The sequence below is a fragment of the Aquarana catesbeiana genome, linkage group LG12, assembly GCF_042186555.1.
Source record: "Aquarana catesbeiana isolate 2022-GZ linkage group LG12, ASM4218655v1, whole genome shotgun sequence".
Taxonomy (NCBI): domain Eukaryota; kingdom Metazoa; phylum Chordata; class Amphibia; order Anura; family Ranidae; genus Aquarana; species Aquarana catesbeiana.
In genome coordinates, this window is record NC_133335.1 from 170,132,725 (window position 1) to 170,147,058 (window position 14,334).

The window sequence follows — 14,334 nt, forward strand, 5'->3', positions numbered from 1 at the left end:
GCGTTATTGCGTCACTTCCGGTTTGAGCGGCGATTGTTGTTACACAGCGCCAGCTCTTGTTTTGCCTTCTTGCATGACAAAAACATTGTAAATCCCGCAAAACGGTTCTCAGATTGCCCAGCAGGATTTCAGAGAGCTGCACAGTGGCTCATACTGTGAAGGCATAACACCCCTGGGGGGGTAATGTCATCTGGTGAGTGCAATCATATTATCAACACAGTCACCTGGCACCACTGTCACTTGAAAGGATAATCAGCACCTTATTCTGATGAAGCACTGGGCACTATTTTTTTAGCACAAGTCACTTTATTTATCATATGGACTAATTTATTAATGATTTAGTGTGTACTACAATTTCATTAATGGTTTTTGTACTGTGGTGTAACACATAGACGTATACTGAATTGTACATTTTTTTTTCACTTTCATCAATATTAATTTTAATTTATTTTTCAAGTTTTGGTTTTGTTTATATATTTGTTTATTTATTGGCACATTGGATTTTTTCACATACCAGATTTATGATACAGTAGTTATCCATATATTATTATTATTATTCTTTTGCCATTTCTGGACCATAGATTTTAGTTTGCGGATTCCAGAGGGTGTAGTACACAGTGGGACACCCTATCTGGAGTTCAGCACCTTTAAATACATACACTTTGTTTGTTTAGTGTGTAACACTAAATAGTGTTTTTCTGCACCAGAGGTTCAATATATCACTTTATTTGTTTAGATGTTTGGTATTTATATTTAGTTTTGCATTTGCCTTTTAAACACACCCTGAGACCATCAGACAGAGGGTGTAACACAGTTTATTTCAGCACATAAGGTGCAATTTATTCACATGGTGATTTTACATTACTAATTTTCCCTCAATCGCTATGTCTCTATAGATTGGGAGAGACAGAGGGTGTAGCACACCCACCCCTTTCTGGTTTTGACCTATCACTTATGGGAGGGTTTCACATCAGGACCTAGTCAACTAACCCTAACATTTTTATTTTTTATTTTATTTTTACGTTTTTACCTTTATATTTTAAGGGAAACAGCGCCACGTCTACACCCCCATAATCCATTTTGTGCTCCACCCAGGTGGTAGTAATTTGTAGAGGCAGCAGATTTCTCTTTTAAATATCAGGGCATTTATCTGCCAATACCTAATATACCCTTATCACATTTTATTAGGGGGCAGAAGGCAAATATTTCTTGGGGTCTATTATATTTATATGTAGTACCCTCAGTGTACAGAGAAGGGAAAACATGTTGGTTCCTTTGTAGGCAGAGGAACTGAGGTTAATTTGTTTTGTGTTAGAGTGAGCTCCAAGGGCTGGGTCTCTCTCACCTCCGCCAGGTTTCCAGAATGTGCTAGATAGTTCTGGAACTTAGAGGGTGAGGAACAGAGACTAACCCTGAATATAGTGGGAGATAGGCCACAAATGTTCTAGAAGAGAAAGAGGGAACAGTGCTTCTAAGTGTAGCATGATTAGACACTTTAATGGTCAAAAAGTAGGCAACTCACAAAGATAGGAGAGATCGCACTTGGTAAAAACATGTACGCTCAGCTGTGTAATGCAGTCCCAGGTGATCCCACTGGGTGTCTCTGTGTACCAGGAGACAAGCTGGCGGCCTTGCTGGTGGCTTCCGGTGCTTCCTACTGTGCTCGTGGAGGCTAAGAATGCTAGAGATTTCTTCTTCATTAGACCATGCTTAATAAATATGGTATACATACACCAGAGTTCCAGAATCACCACCCTCAGGCTCCAAACATTAAAGAGGCACCCCACCTTACATATAATACATACAGCGCTGTTATATATCAATAATTATGCAATAGAAATACAGGTAAAAAGACGGCAGTAAAAACAAGTAAAAAACAAGCGGAAACAGCCTTATGTGACTCTTATGCCCCGTACACACGGTCGGACTTTGTTCGGACATTCCGACAATGTCGGAAAATCTGATCATTCTAAACGCGGTGACGTAAAACACATACGTCGGGACTATAAACGGGGCAGTGGCCAATAGCTTTTATCTCTTTATTTATTCTGAGCACGCGTGGCACTTTGTGCGTCAGATTTGTGTACAAACGATCGGAATTTCCGACAACGGATTTTGTTGTCGGAAAATTTTATATCCTGCTCTCAAACTTTGTGTGTCGGAAAATTCGATGGAAAATGTGTGATGGAGCCTACACACGGTCGGAATTTCTGACAACAAGGTCCTATCACACATTTTCCGTTGTAAAATCCGACCGTGTGTACGGGGCATTAGGGTTCTCACTTTAGGGCACCAAACATTTACTCTTGTTCATAAATGTTCTGGAGCCTGACCATGTGGCAGAGTTCAGGGTCCAGTTGCTTGGAGGGGACCCCTGTGTTTGGTGGCTTTGCCTTTCTGGCTAAGCCAGAAAGAGAACAGGAGCAGCAGAAGGCTCACATCCTTTCCAGGCTCAGCTAGGCTTAGCTGAAGCTACCCTAACAGGCAAGATTGGGGCCAGTATAGCAGAAAGCCTGTGCAGCAGCCACCTGGACTTCAGGATTCACTATAGAGGGACTGAGTGAGTAACTTCTTTTCATCACACCCTAAGCCTGGATATAGTGGGCAGCAAGGTGCTTTGCTTGCCCATGACCAAGGGACAACTTAGTGACAGTTCACCACTGGGAAAAAATGTAAAATGTGGTGAAGCAGCGCTAAATAACTCTAAACCAATCCTTAAGTATAATGTGCTAATAGTAAAGTGCTGATAATGTTCATTAAATAACTCTAAACCAATCCTTAAAGTGCTAATAATAAAGTGATTGTAATGTTCTCACTTCCCAATTTGCAAAACAGTGCAATACAATGGCATTCAAATAAAATTATAAGTCAACAAAACAATACGAGGATAAGTGATCCAAAGTGTATCCAAAGTATCTAAAGGTACTATGCAATAGTCTCTTTTGGAAATAAAAATATGTGCAAAAAAATGAAACAAAAGGGAGAGGGAAAGGAAACGGAGTCCAATTGCAGGTAAAATGATAGCTTTTAGATATCCTTCTCCAATCCACACCCTGTGTGTGCTAGCCTCTCACCTTAAAAATAGACCCCAAATGGGTCTAGTCGTGCATCAACAGATGTATAACACCGATGTGTTCTTTTTCTCCTCCGTGGATATATCCTGAACAGATGATCACTGCAGTATCAAGGCTGTTTCTCCATAGAATCCAAGTTCCACGACCACCTCCTCTGCAGAACTTCCACTGGAGACCAGAGCAGCTTCAGAAAAGGTATGTATAGCGATTTCTTTTTTACAGGGCTAGAAAGGTTAGTCTTAGATCGTGGAAGCCTCTGCTTCATCCCACACAGACCACATTTTCCCTCCTCTGCACAGGCTGGGGGAGCTCACATTCATAATTAGAGAACCAGAAATGGCCAATTCTGCTTCTCTAATTGTGAATATAAACTCCCACATCGGACACTTTTGACACTATTTTGGGACCACTGACAATTATACAACGATCAGTGCTATAAATATGCATGATTACTGTGTAAATGTCACTGGCAGCGAAGGGGTTAACACTAGGAGGCTATCAAGGGGTTAAATGTGTTACCTAGGGAGTGATTCTAACTGTGGTCGGATGGGACTGACTAGGGAAGGAGACTGATCGGTGTTCCTATATACTAGGAACACGTGATCGGTCTCCTCTCCCCTGACAGGACGTGGATCTGTGTGTTTATGCACACAGATCCACGTTCCTGTTCTGTGACAAGCAATGGCGGGTGCCCGGCAGACATTGCAGCCGCTGAGCACGCGCATCGGCTTTCGAGTGACCTGGCAGAGTGTGCGCGCCCCCTACAACGACGGGAAGCTGAGGACGTCATATGACGCCCACCCAGGATGGGAGAGCCATTCTGCGGGCGTCATATTACATTGGCTGGGATGGGAAGTGGTTAAATAATGCCGGGAAGCAATACTGAAGTACTGAGCAGGTTGGATGTGATCCATGTACAGTTTGCATCGCATGTTTCAGTTTTTAAACTTGAATGGAGTATACTTTTAAAGTGGACCTGAATTCAAAAAGTAAAGATTTGTTATATTATAGGTATCATCTAGAACAGTGGCGGCCTGTCCATAAGGGGCGCATGGGCGCCGCCCCCCCCATCCATGCATCCGGCCCCCTAATCTACATGTGGGGCGCCAGATGCATGGATTCCAATGGAGGGGGTTTAAGCACGTGATTAGAGCCAGAGGTTCTAATAGGCTTCAAAAAAGGGGGGCTTGGGGAGCAGAGCAAGGCGCTCCGAGCCCACCTAGTTGTGTGACAATATTGAATGAATATTCGCTATTGTATCACTGATTCTGCCTCCCAGTCAATAAGGACCCATTTCCAGATTGGCAGAAAGGAGAAGCTACCCTATTGGCCGAGGGAGGAGGAGGGAGGAGATGCAGGGCGAGGACACCGCCATGATGCCGAAGAGGAGGATAGATGCCGATGATGCCGATAGAGGAAAAACAGGGGAAGCCACCTGAATGTCGCCCGGAGGGAAGCACTGCCCAGGGTAAGTGTTGTAGGTAACCGACAAAGGTGAACATAGCCTTTCAAGGCTTATAACTGTATATCTACAGTATGAGAGCATCCAAAGCACTGCTGCTCTCTGCCTGCTGGTCCCACGAGATTTTGAGTGAAATTTGGTGATGTAACTCTTGTGCTGCTTGTTGAAGCAGCACAAGAAGCTTGCTGAAGAGAAGGCTGTACCCAAGGACCTGCAATGAAAGCATCTTTCTGCTTCTGCTTTATACATTCAGTTGACCTTTAGGATTATGGGTGGATTATAAGGCTGTATCCAATTCTAATTAGAAATAAGACTGTATCCAATTTTGTCCTCACTTTTTTCACACAGTCTTATCCGAATGTATGGGCATCATGTGCACTTACACAGGGGTTGATTTACTAAAACTGGAGAGTACAAAATCTGGTGCAGAACTAATCTGAAACCAATCAGTATCCATTTTTTTTGTCAAAGCTTAATTAAACAAGCTGAAATTGGAAGCTAATTGAAGAAAAAGGACAACAGGGGCGCCACTCTAAGTGCAGTATTAAAAACAAATTTAATGCTGCCGGATGTCATGGGAGTAGTGTCCAATCACGTCATGTCATGGAGTGACGATATTCTTCCTACGACTGTTTGATGGTCGATATTTCCTGCCGCTGGAACGCACAACTGTGATCAGGGAAGCTAATTGGCTACCATGCAGAGCTGCACCAGATTTTGTTTTAGTAAATCAACTCCACATTTTTCTGTACAGTTCGGTCTAAGTCTAGGTGGGAACATGTAAGGCCAGATGGTTAACATGAGGTACACCCCTTTTTCATATACATAAACCCAAAGTTTCATTATTACAAGAATAGGTCAAGGTTTTTTTTTTTTGTTTTTTTAAGAAAACAAGGCTTATTGGTTATTTATTTATTGTTGCAAGGGCTTACCGGAATACGTAATCATGTTCATCAATCTCCCTGCCTAGACCTGATGCATTGAGAATACCTCCATTCCCAACCACAGCACAGCTAATGCAGCTTGGAAAGTTGTCCTCATTCTTCTCAGCGAGAAGCAGTTGTTGGTCTGGGATCCGCGGAAGAGCAGTAACCACCTGCTGAACCACTGAAACACATAATAATGAGCTAATTAGAAATTATATGACCGACCTGACCCGAAAGAATCCACACACCCTTCAACCCCCTGCCCAGAAAGAGAATTCAAGTGTAATAAATAAATAAGCCATATGAAGGTAATAAAAATTTCTATATTATTCATTTCAAAGTTTTGGTGTATGTAGGTTAGCGTATGGGCAATGCATACATGAGTTCACTGTGCATAGGTTATATTTGTGCTATTATGTATTAAGTGTGTTAAATGTATTGGTAGGTGCACTGTGCATGACTGTGCATGGAGTGTATTAGTTCTGTACACGGGGTATATGGGGCTCCTTGTGTACTCAGCTCAGGCCAGTGAGTGGATGTGCAGGGGTGTCAGTGGATGGACAGAGGTATTAATGGATGTACAGGGGTACAGGGGTATCAGTAGAGTTACAAGGGTATCAGTGGATGTACAGGGGTATCAGTGGATGTACAGGGGGCATCAGGGGGTTAGGAGTAAGCGAGGAAGAGTTCAGGGGTCAGTAGTAAGTGGTGCAGAGATCATAGGTCAGGAGTAAGTGATGCAGAGTTCAGGGAGTGAGGAGTAAGTGAGGCTGTGTTTAGGGGATCAGGAGTAAGTGAAGCAGAGTTCTGGAGGTCAGAAGTAAGTGAGGCAGAGTTCAGGGGGCTAGGAGTAAGTAAGGCAGATTTTGGGGGTCATAAGTAAGTGAAGCAGAGTTAAGGGGGTTAGGAGTAATTGAGGCAGCATTTAGGGGATCATGAGTAAGTGGTGCAGAGTTAATGGGGTCAGGAGTAAGTGAGGCAGAGTTCAGGGGGTCAGGGGTAAGTGAGGCAGAGTTCAGGGGGTTAGGAGTAAGTGAGGCAGAGTTCAGGGGTCAGTAGTAAGTGGTGCAGAGATCTGGGGTCAGGAGTAAGTGAGGCAGAGTTCAGGGGGCAGGAATAAGTGAGGCAGAGTTCAGGGGGTTAGGAGTAAGTGAGGCAGAGTTCAGGAGGTCAGGAGTAAGTGAGGCACAGTTCAGGGGTTTAGGATTAAGTGAGGCAGAGTTCAGGGAGTCAGGAGTAAGTGAGGCAGAGTTCAGGGAGTCAGGAGTAAGTGTGGCAGAGTTCAGAGGGTTAGGAGTAAGTGAGGCAGAGTTCAGGGGGTTAGGATTAAGTGAGGCAGAGTTCAGGGGGTTAGGAGTAAGTGAGGCAGAGTTCAGAGGGTTAGGAGTAAGTGAGGCAGAGTTCAGGGGGTTAGGAGTAAGTGAGGCAGAGTTCAGGGGGTCAGGAGTAAGTGAAGCACAGTTCAGGGGGTTAGGATTAAGTGAGGCAGAGTTCAGGGGGTTAGGAGTAAGTGAGGCAGAGTTCAGGGGGTCAGGAGTAAGTGAGGCAGAGTTCAGGGAGTCAGGAGTAAGTGAGGCAGAGTTCAGGGGTTTAGGAGTAAGTGAGGCAGAGTTCAGGGGTCAGTAGTAAGTGAGGCAGAGTTCAGAGGGTCAGGAGTAAGTGAGGCAGAGTGCAGGGGGTCACGAGTAGGGATGAGCCAAACACCCCCCTGTGTGGTGCAGAGATCATAGGTCAGGAGTAAGTGATGCAGATTTCAGGGAGTGAGGAGTAAGTGAGGCAGTGTTTAGGAGGTCAGGAGTAGGTGAAGCAGAGTTCTGCAGATCAGAAGTAAGTGAGGCAGAGTTCAGGGGGCTAGGAGTAAGTAAGGCAGATTTTAGGGGTCATAAGTAAGTGAAGCAGAGTTAAGGGGGTTAGGAGTAATTGAGGCAGCATTCAGGAGATCATGAGTATGTGGTGCCGAGTTAATGGGGTCAGGAGTAAGTGAGGCCGAGTTCAGGGGGTCAGGGGTAAGTGAGGCAGAGTTTAGGGGGTTAGGAGTAAGTGAGGCAGAGTTCAGGGGTCAGTAGTAAGTGGTGCAGAGATCTGGGGTCAGGAGTAAGTGAGGCAGAGTTCAGGAGAAAAGGAGTAAGTGAGGCAGAGTTCAGGGGGCAGGAATAAGTAAGGCAGAGTTCAGGGGGTTAGGAGTAAGTGAGGCAGAGTTCAGGAGGTCAGGAGTAAGTGAGGCAGAGTTCAGGGGGTTAGGATTAAGTGAGGCAGAGTTCAAGGGGTTAGGAGTAAGTGAGGCAGAGTTCAGGGGGTCAGGAGTAAGTGAGGCAGAGTTTAGGGAGTCAGGAGTAGGTGAGGCAGAGTTCAGGGGGTCATAAGTAAGTGAAGCAGAGTTAAGGGGGTTAGGAGTAATTGAGGCAGCATTCAGGGGATCATGAGTAAGTGGTGCAGAGTTAATGGGGTCAGGAGAAAGTGAGGCCGAGTTCAGGGGGTCAAGGGTAAGTGAGGCAGAGTTCAGGGGGTCAGGAGTAAGTGAGGCAGAGTTCAGGAGGTCAGGAGTAAGTGAGGCAGAGTTCAGGAGGTCAGGAGTAAGTGAGGCACAGTTCAGGGGGTTAGGATTAAGTGAGGCAGAGTTCAGGGGTTAGGAGTAAGTGAGGCAGAGTTCAGGGAGTTAGGAGTAAGTGAGGCAGAGTTCAGGGGTCAGTAGTAAGTGAGGCAGAGTTCAGAGGGTCAGGAGTAAGTGAGGCAGAGTTCAGGGGGTCATGAGTAGAGATGAGCCGAACACCCCCCTGTGTGGTGCAGAGATCATAGGTCAGGAGTAAGTGATGCATATTTCAGGGGGTGAGGAGTAAGTGAGGCAGTGTTTAGGGGGTCAGGAGTAGGTGAAGCAGAGTTCTGGAGGTCAGAAGTAAGTGAGACAGAGTTCAGGACGCTAGGAGTAAGTAAGGCAGATTTTAGGGATCATAAGTAAGTGAAGCAGAGTTAAGGGGGTTAGGAGTAATTGAGGCAGCGTTCAGGGGATCATGAGTATGTGGTGCAGAGTTAATGGGGTCATAAGTAAGTGAGGCCGAGTTCAGGGGTCAGTAGTAAGTAATGCAGAGATCTGGGGTCAGGAGTAAGTGAGGCAGAGTTCAGGAGGTCAGGAGTAAGTGAGGCAGAGTTCGGGGGTTAGGATTAAGTGAGGCAGAGTTCAGGGGGTCAGGAGTAAGTGAGGCAGAGTTCAGGGAGTCAGGAGTAAGTGAGGCAGAGTTCAGGGGGTTAGGATTAAGTGAGGCAGAGTTCAGGGGGTCAGGAGTAAGTGAGGCAGAGTTCAGGGAGTCAGGAGTAGGTGAGGCAGAGTTCAGGGGGTCATAAGTAAGTGAAACAGAGTTAAGGGGGTTAGGAGTAATTGAGGCAGCATTCAGGGGATCATGAGTAAGTGGTGCAGAGTTAATGTGGTCAGGAGTAAGTGAGGCCGAGTTCAGGGGGTCAGGGGTAAGTGAGGCAGAGTTCAGGGGGCAGGAATAAGTGAGGCAGAGTTCAGGGGGTTAGGAGTAAGTGAGGCAGAGTTCAGGAGGTCAGGAGTAAGTGAGGCACAGTTCAGGGGGTTAGGATTAAGTGAGGCAAAGTTCAGGGGGTTAGGAGTAAGTGATGCAGATTTCAGGGGGTGAGGAGTAAGTGAGGCAGTGTTTAGGGGGTCAGGAGTAGGTGAAGCAGAGTTCCGGAGGTCAGAAGTAAGTGAGGCAGAGTTCAGGGGGCTAGGAGTAAGTAAGGTAGATTTTAGGGGTCATAAGTAAGTGAAACAGAGTTAAGGGGGTTAGGAGTAATTGAGGCAGCGTTCAGGGGATCATGAGTATGTGGTGCAGAGTTAATGGGGTCAGGAGTAAGTGAGGCCGAGTTCAGGGGGTTAGGATTAAGTGAGGCAGAGTTGAGGGGGTTAGGAGTAAGTGAGGCAGAGTTCAGGGGGTCATGACTAGGGATGAGCCGAACACCCCCCTGTTCGGTTCGCACCAGAACATGCGAACAGGCAAAAAATGTGTTCGAACACTGTTAAAGTCTATGGGACTCGAACATGAATATTTAAAAGTGCTAATTTTAAAGGCTTATATGCAAGTTATTGTCATAAAAAGTGTTTGGGGACCTGGGTCCTGCCCCAGGGGACATGGATCAATGCAAAAAAAAGTTTTAAAAACGGCCATTTTTTCGGGAGCAGTGATTTTAATAATGCTTAAAGTGAAACAATAAAAGTGTAATATTCCTTTAAATTTCGTACCTGGGGGGTGTCTATAGTATGCCTGTAAAGGGGCGCATATTTCCCGTATTTAGAACAGTATGACAGCAAAATGACATTTCAAAGGAAAAAAAGTCATTTAAAACTACTCGCGGCTATTAATGAATTGTCGGTCCGACAATACACATAAAAGTTCATTGATAAGTGAGTAAGTGAGGCAGAGTTTAGGGGTCAGGAGTAAGTAAGGCAGAGTTACAGGGGTTCAGGAGTAAGTGAGGCATAGTTCAGGGGGTTAGGAGTAATTGAGGCAGAGTTTATGGGTTAGGAGTAAGTGAGGCAGAGTTCAGGGGTCAGTAGTAAGTGGTGCAGAGTTCAGGGGGTTAGGAGTAAGTGAGACAGAGTTCAGGGGTCAGGAGTAAGTAAGGCAGAGTTCTGGGGGTACAGGAGTAAGTGAGGCACAGTTCAGGGGGTTAGGAGTAAGTGAGGCAGAGTTTAGGGGTTAGGAGTAAGTGAGGCAAGTTCAGGGGGTTAGGAGTAAGTGAGGTAGCATTCAGGGGTCAGTAGTAAGTGGTGCAGAGTTCAGGGGGTTAGTATTAAGTGAGGCAGAGTTTAGGGGTCAGTAGTAAGTGGTGCAGAGATCAGGGGTCAGGAGTAAGTGAAGCAGAGTTCAGGGGGTCAGTAGTAGGTGGTGCAGACATCAGGGATCAGGAGTAAGTGAGGCAGAGTACAGTGGGTTAGGAGTCAGTGAGGCAGAGTTCAGGGGTCAGGAGTAAGGCAGAGTGTCGGGGGTTCAGGAGTAAGTGAGGCAGAGTTCAGGGGGTTAGGAGTAAGTGAGGCAGAGTTTAGTTGTCAGTAGTAAGTGGTGCAGAGATCAGGGGTCAGGAGTAAGTGAAGCACATTTCAGGGGGTCAGTAGTAAGTGGTGCAGAGATCAGTGATCAGGAGTAATTGAGGCAGAGTACAGTGGGTTAGGAGTCAGTGAGGTAGAGTTTAGGGGGTCAGAAGTAAGTGGTGCAGAGTTCAGGGGGTCAGAAGTAAGTGGTGCAGAGTTCGGGAGGTCAGAAGTAAGTGAGGCAGGGATCAGGGGTCACTATCAATTATTTTATCCCCCCTCTGCCAGTATAAATCCTCCACCACACCCCCAAAAAAAAAACAACCCACATGCACAAGCATGGATCCTTCCCTCCCTATATTATTAGGCACCCCCTTTCTGTAGTAATTCCACCATAAATCCTCCATTTCCCTCTGCTTCTGTGTTTCTTCTACTCTTTAACTGCATACTCTGCACCACATTCTTCTTTACCTCCATCCTCGCCACTCCCCTCTCCATACACAGACTTCAGACGGCTCAATGGCGTGAAGGGACTTGTTTTTATTCCTGGGCTCCTCCTCATGTTCTATCAGAAGAGCCATGGAGGAGCCTCGGGGAAGCTTCCCTGGTGAGACTGTGAAAGAGATTGTGAAGGTACCACGGGGCGGGACTTGGATCACAGGGCTAGTGATGCATTGCTTCTGGTGCCCCTCCCCCTTCACTTTACTGCAGCTGTGTTCCATCCCGGGATGTCTTGCCGAGAAAGTTCCCTTGGCGGATAAGGACCCCCCTGTACTGCACATGCGCTGCGCTTGCACTGTACGAACGACTACGGATCCGCCGGAAGTCTCCGAAGTTAAACAGCTGATCGTCAGCTCTATGCGATGCCTGCATGCTGAGTCCAGGTTCAAGCCCCACCATCCAAGTGGACATAGAGTTTGAATAAAACTATGCCGAGCGAAGCAAGGCCGACCTGAAGCATGGCGGGCGAAGCAAGCCCGCAAGGGGCCCTGTTACAGGCGCCGATTACAGCTGACTCTCAGCTGTTCAGCTTCGGCTATTTTCGGCGGCTCGTACTGCGCAAGTGCTGCGCCTGCGCAGTACATGGGAGTCCTTATCCGCCGGGGGGAACTTTCTCGGCAGAACACTGGCTCTGAAAGGAGGAGTTCAGCAGGCCAGGCCAGAGTGGAAGTGGGAGGAGCGGTGGACACAACTGAAATCTAGGTCCAGCCATGATCCCAACTCCCCTGCAATCAGCAGTACAGCAATGGGGGCTCACACTGAGCAGCCAGTGGTGTGTGAGTTCAGGCGGCTCGTGTGTATGCAGCTCAGTCTGTGTGCATACAGTCATTTGGCTTGGGTGCCGGCAGGTGCCCTCCCTCCAGTTGGCGCCCGGGGCATATGCTCTCCCTGCCTCCCTCCCCCCTAGTTTTGACCCTGTTTGATCTGACCTTTTGTTGAAAAATTGTGCTCTAATCTGACCTTTGCATTTATATATATGGTAGTTCTAAACTGCCCATATACAGTATAATCTTTTGTGCTCATGAACGACTTTGTACCCAGACATGGCTGGCCATCCATGAGGGGATGTAAGTAAAATTGAACAGCTGATAGCAGCCAATTTGATTCTTACTTGTATTTAAATCTAATCATTAAATAAGCAACAGGTTGTTCTTGCCAAAAAGAATATCTTCAGACACATTGGTAACATTTGGCAACCTTTGTGTCCAGTCTTTAGATGTGGAGGTTGTATTAGTGTTCTTTTTTAAAGTTTTTACTCCCCCTTTTTTCAACTTAATTCGGCCAGTAACCCACTTCCAGTCCTAGGATGACAAAGCTTACTCACCCTTCTGTATCAGGACAAAAGAAACAAGATAGGACCACAGTATCCCGCTCCTCTTTTATTCTCCATAACAAAGAGAGGTGTAGTTACTGTACGTAGTCCTAAGAGCTGCCGTTAGGTAAATATGTGGTTCTAGACAGCCTAAGACAAGGCCTTTTTACGGTGAGGCACAATGATAAATCCATATGCAATTATTCCCATACCGCCTATAGATCCCTCCACCTGAGTGTCACGCTAAGCAAAATAACACGTGTGTATTGTCCCCTACTCTGCATTCTCAACAGCACAAAGAGTGAGGGAACTACAATTCCAACAGTCAGGGACAGCTGAACAGATACAAGTGTACCACAGTTGTAAGTCATCACATGGCAGGGGGCCGCATCCCTGTATACTCCAATAGGACGCTATTTTGGAATGGGAGTATGATCAGTCAATGAGACCACTAGAGTCCATCAGACTGGGAAACTAAATTGGCTGGCTAGTACAAGAGGGATTTTTATTGGTTGATAGGGGTTACTGTCCTTAAAGCCCATCTCTGTCCTTTGCTGGGGTCTCCTCTAGAAATGAAGGTGCAGGTATTTATTTTGGGGGGGGGAGGACTTGGCAGTCCATTCAAATAAAGTGCCTTAATGCAATGCACATGCTACCTTACACCAGAACAAAAATTTATGAAGGGGGCCTTATGGTGCATTTACGCCTGCTGCCTTTTAGCAGACATGCGCAATTCGTTTCCGAATTAGTTTTTTACGAATCTTGACAAATTTGTTATTTCGGAAATATCCCAATTAACGAAAATCCGTTTAACCTGTTCAGATCTGCACTATAGCTGAATGACGGCTACAGCGCGGATCGGCTTTGCCGGGAGGCCATCTATTGACATCCTCCCCTTTCAAAGCTGGCCACAGCTGGCCACAGCCACCTGAAGGAGGGGGATTTAGGTCCCCAGTAAGCAAGTGATTAATGAATCTTTCTGAATATTCATAAATTCTAATATTTGAAAATTCGGAAATCTGAAAACCCCAAAAATGCGAAAATCTGAAATAATAATAATGAATTAATAATTACTAACTAATATTACCACTTAAGGACCAAGCCTCTTTCTGAGATGTGGTGTTTACAAGTTAAAAACTGTTTTTTTCTGCTAGAAAATTACTTAGAACCCCCAAACATTATATATTTTTTTTCTAACACCCTAGAGAATAAAATGGTGTTGCAATACACTTTTTTTAATTAAAAAATAAGACAGCAGTAAAGTTAGCCCAATTTTTTTTTATATTGTGAAACATAATGTTACGCCGAGTAAATTGATATGGCGACAAACTTTTACCCTTAAAAATCTCCATAGGTGACATTTAAAAAATTCTACAGCTTTGAGTTACAGGGGAGGTCTAGGGCTAGAATTATTGCTCTCGCTCTAACGATCGCGGCGGTACCTCACATGTGTGGTTTGAACCCCGTTTCCATATGCGGGCGCTACACATGTATGCGTTTGCTTCTGCACACGAGCTTGGCGGGACGGGACAGGTTTAAAATTTTTTTTTTCTTATTTATTTATGTTACCTTTTATTTTTTATTTTCACGCTGTTCTTTTAAAAAAAAAATGGTGTCACTTTTTTCCTATTACAAGGAATGTAAACATACCTTGTAATAGAAAAAAAGCATGACAGGACCTCTTAAATATGAGATCTGGGGTCAAAAAGACCTCAGATCTCATAGTTACATGAAAATGTAAATAAAAAAAAAAAAAAAATGTCATTTGAAAAATTTTAAAAAAATGTCCCTTTAAGAGCTATGGGCGGAAGTGACGTTTTGACGTCGCTTCTGCCCTGCAATGATGTGGAGACGAGTGGGGGACATCTTCCCCTCACTCAATCCATACATAGCCAGCAAGAGGACGCGATCGCCTCTGCCGCTGCCGCGGTGGGAGGGGGGCTTCACTTCTCACTCAAAGTGATCTTGCGGAGAATCCGCCGCAGAGACCACTTTTATCTGAAAGCGGACCGCCCGCTGAAGAAGAGCTAGCT

At 45.6% G+C, this 14,334-nt stretch overlaps 1 protein-coding gene across 1 annotated transcript in view; it reads right to left on the bottom strand.

The window, feature by feature from the left end:
- Positions 1-14,334, bottom strand: part of ST6GALNAC1 (ST6 N-acetylgalactosaminide alpha-2,6-sialyltransferase 1) — a 316,367-nt gene that overhangs the window by 149,482 nt on the left and 152,551 nt on the right. The window contains exon 4 of the mRNA XM_073606205.1: positions 5,469-5,643. Coding sequence (XP_073462306.1) covers positions 5,469-5,643 — 175 coding nt within the window. The remainder of the gene's footprint in view (positions 1-5,468; positions 5,644-14,334) is intronic.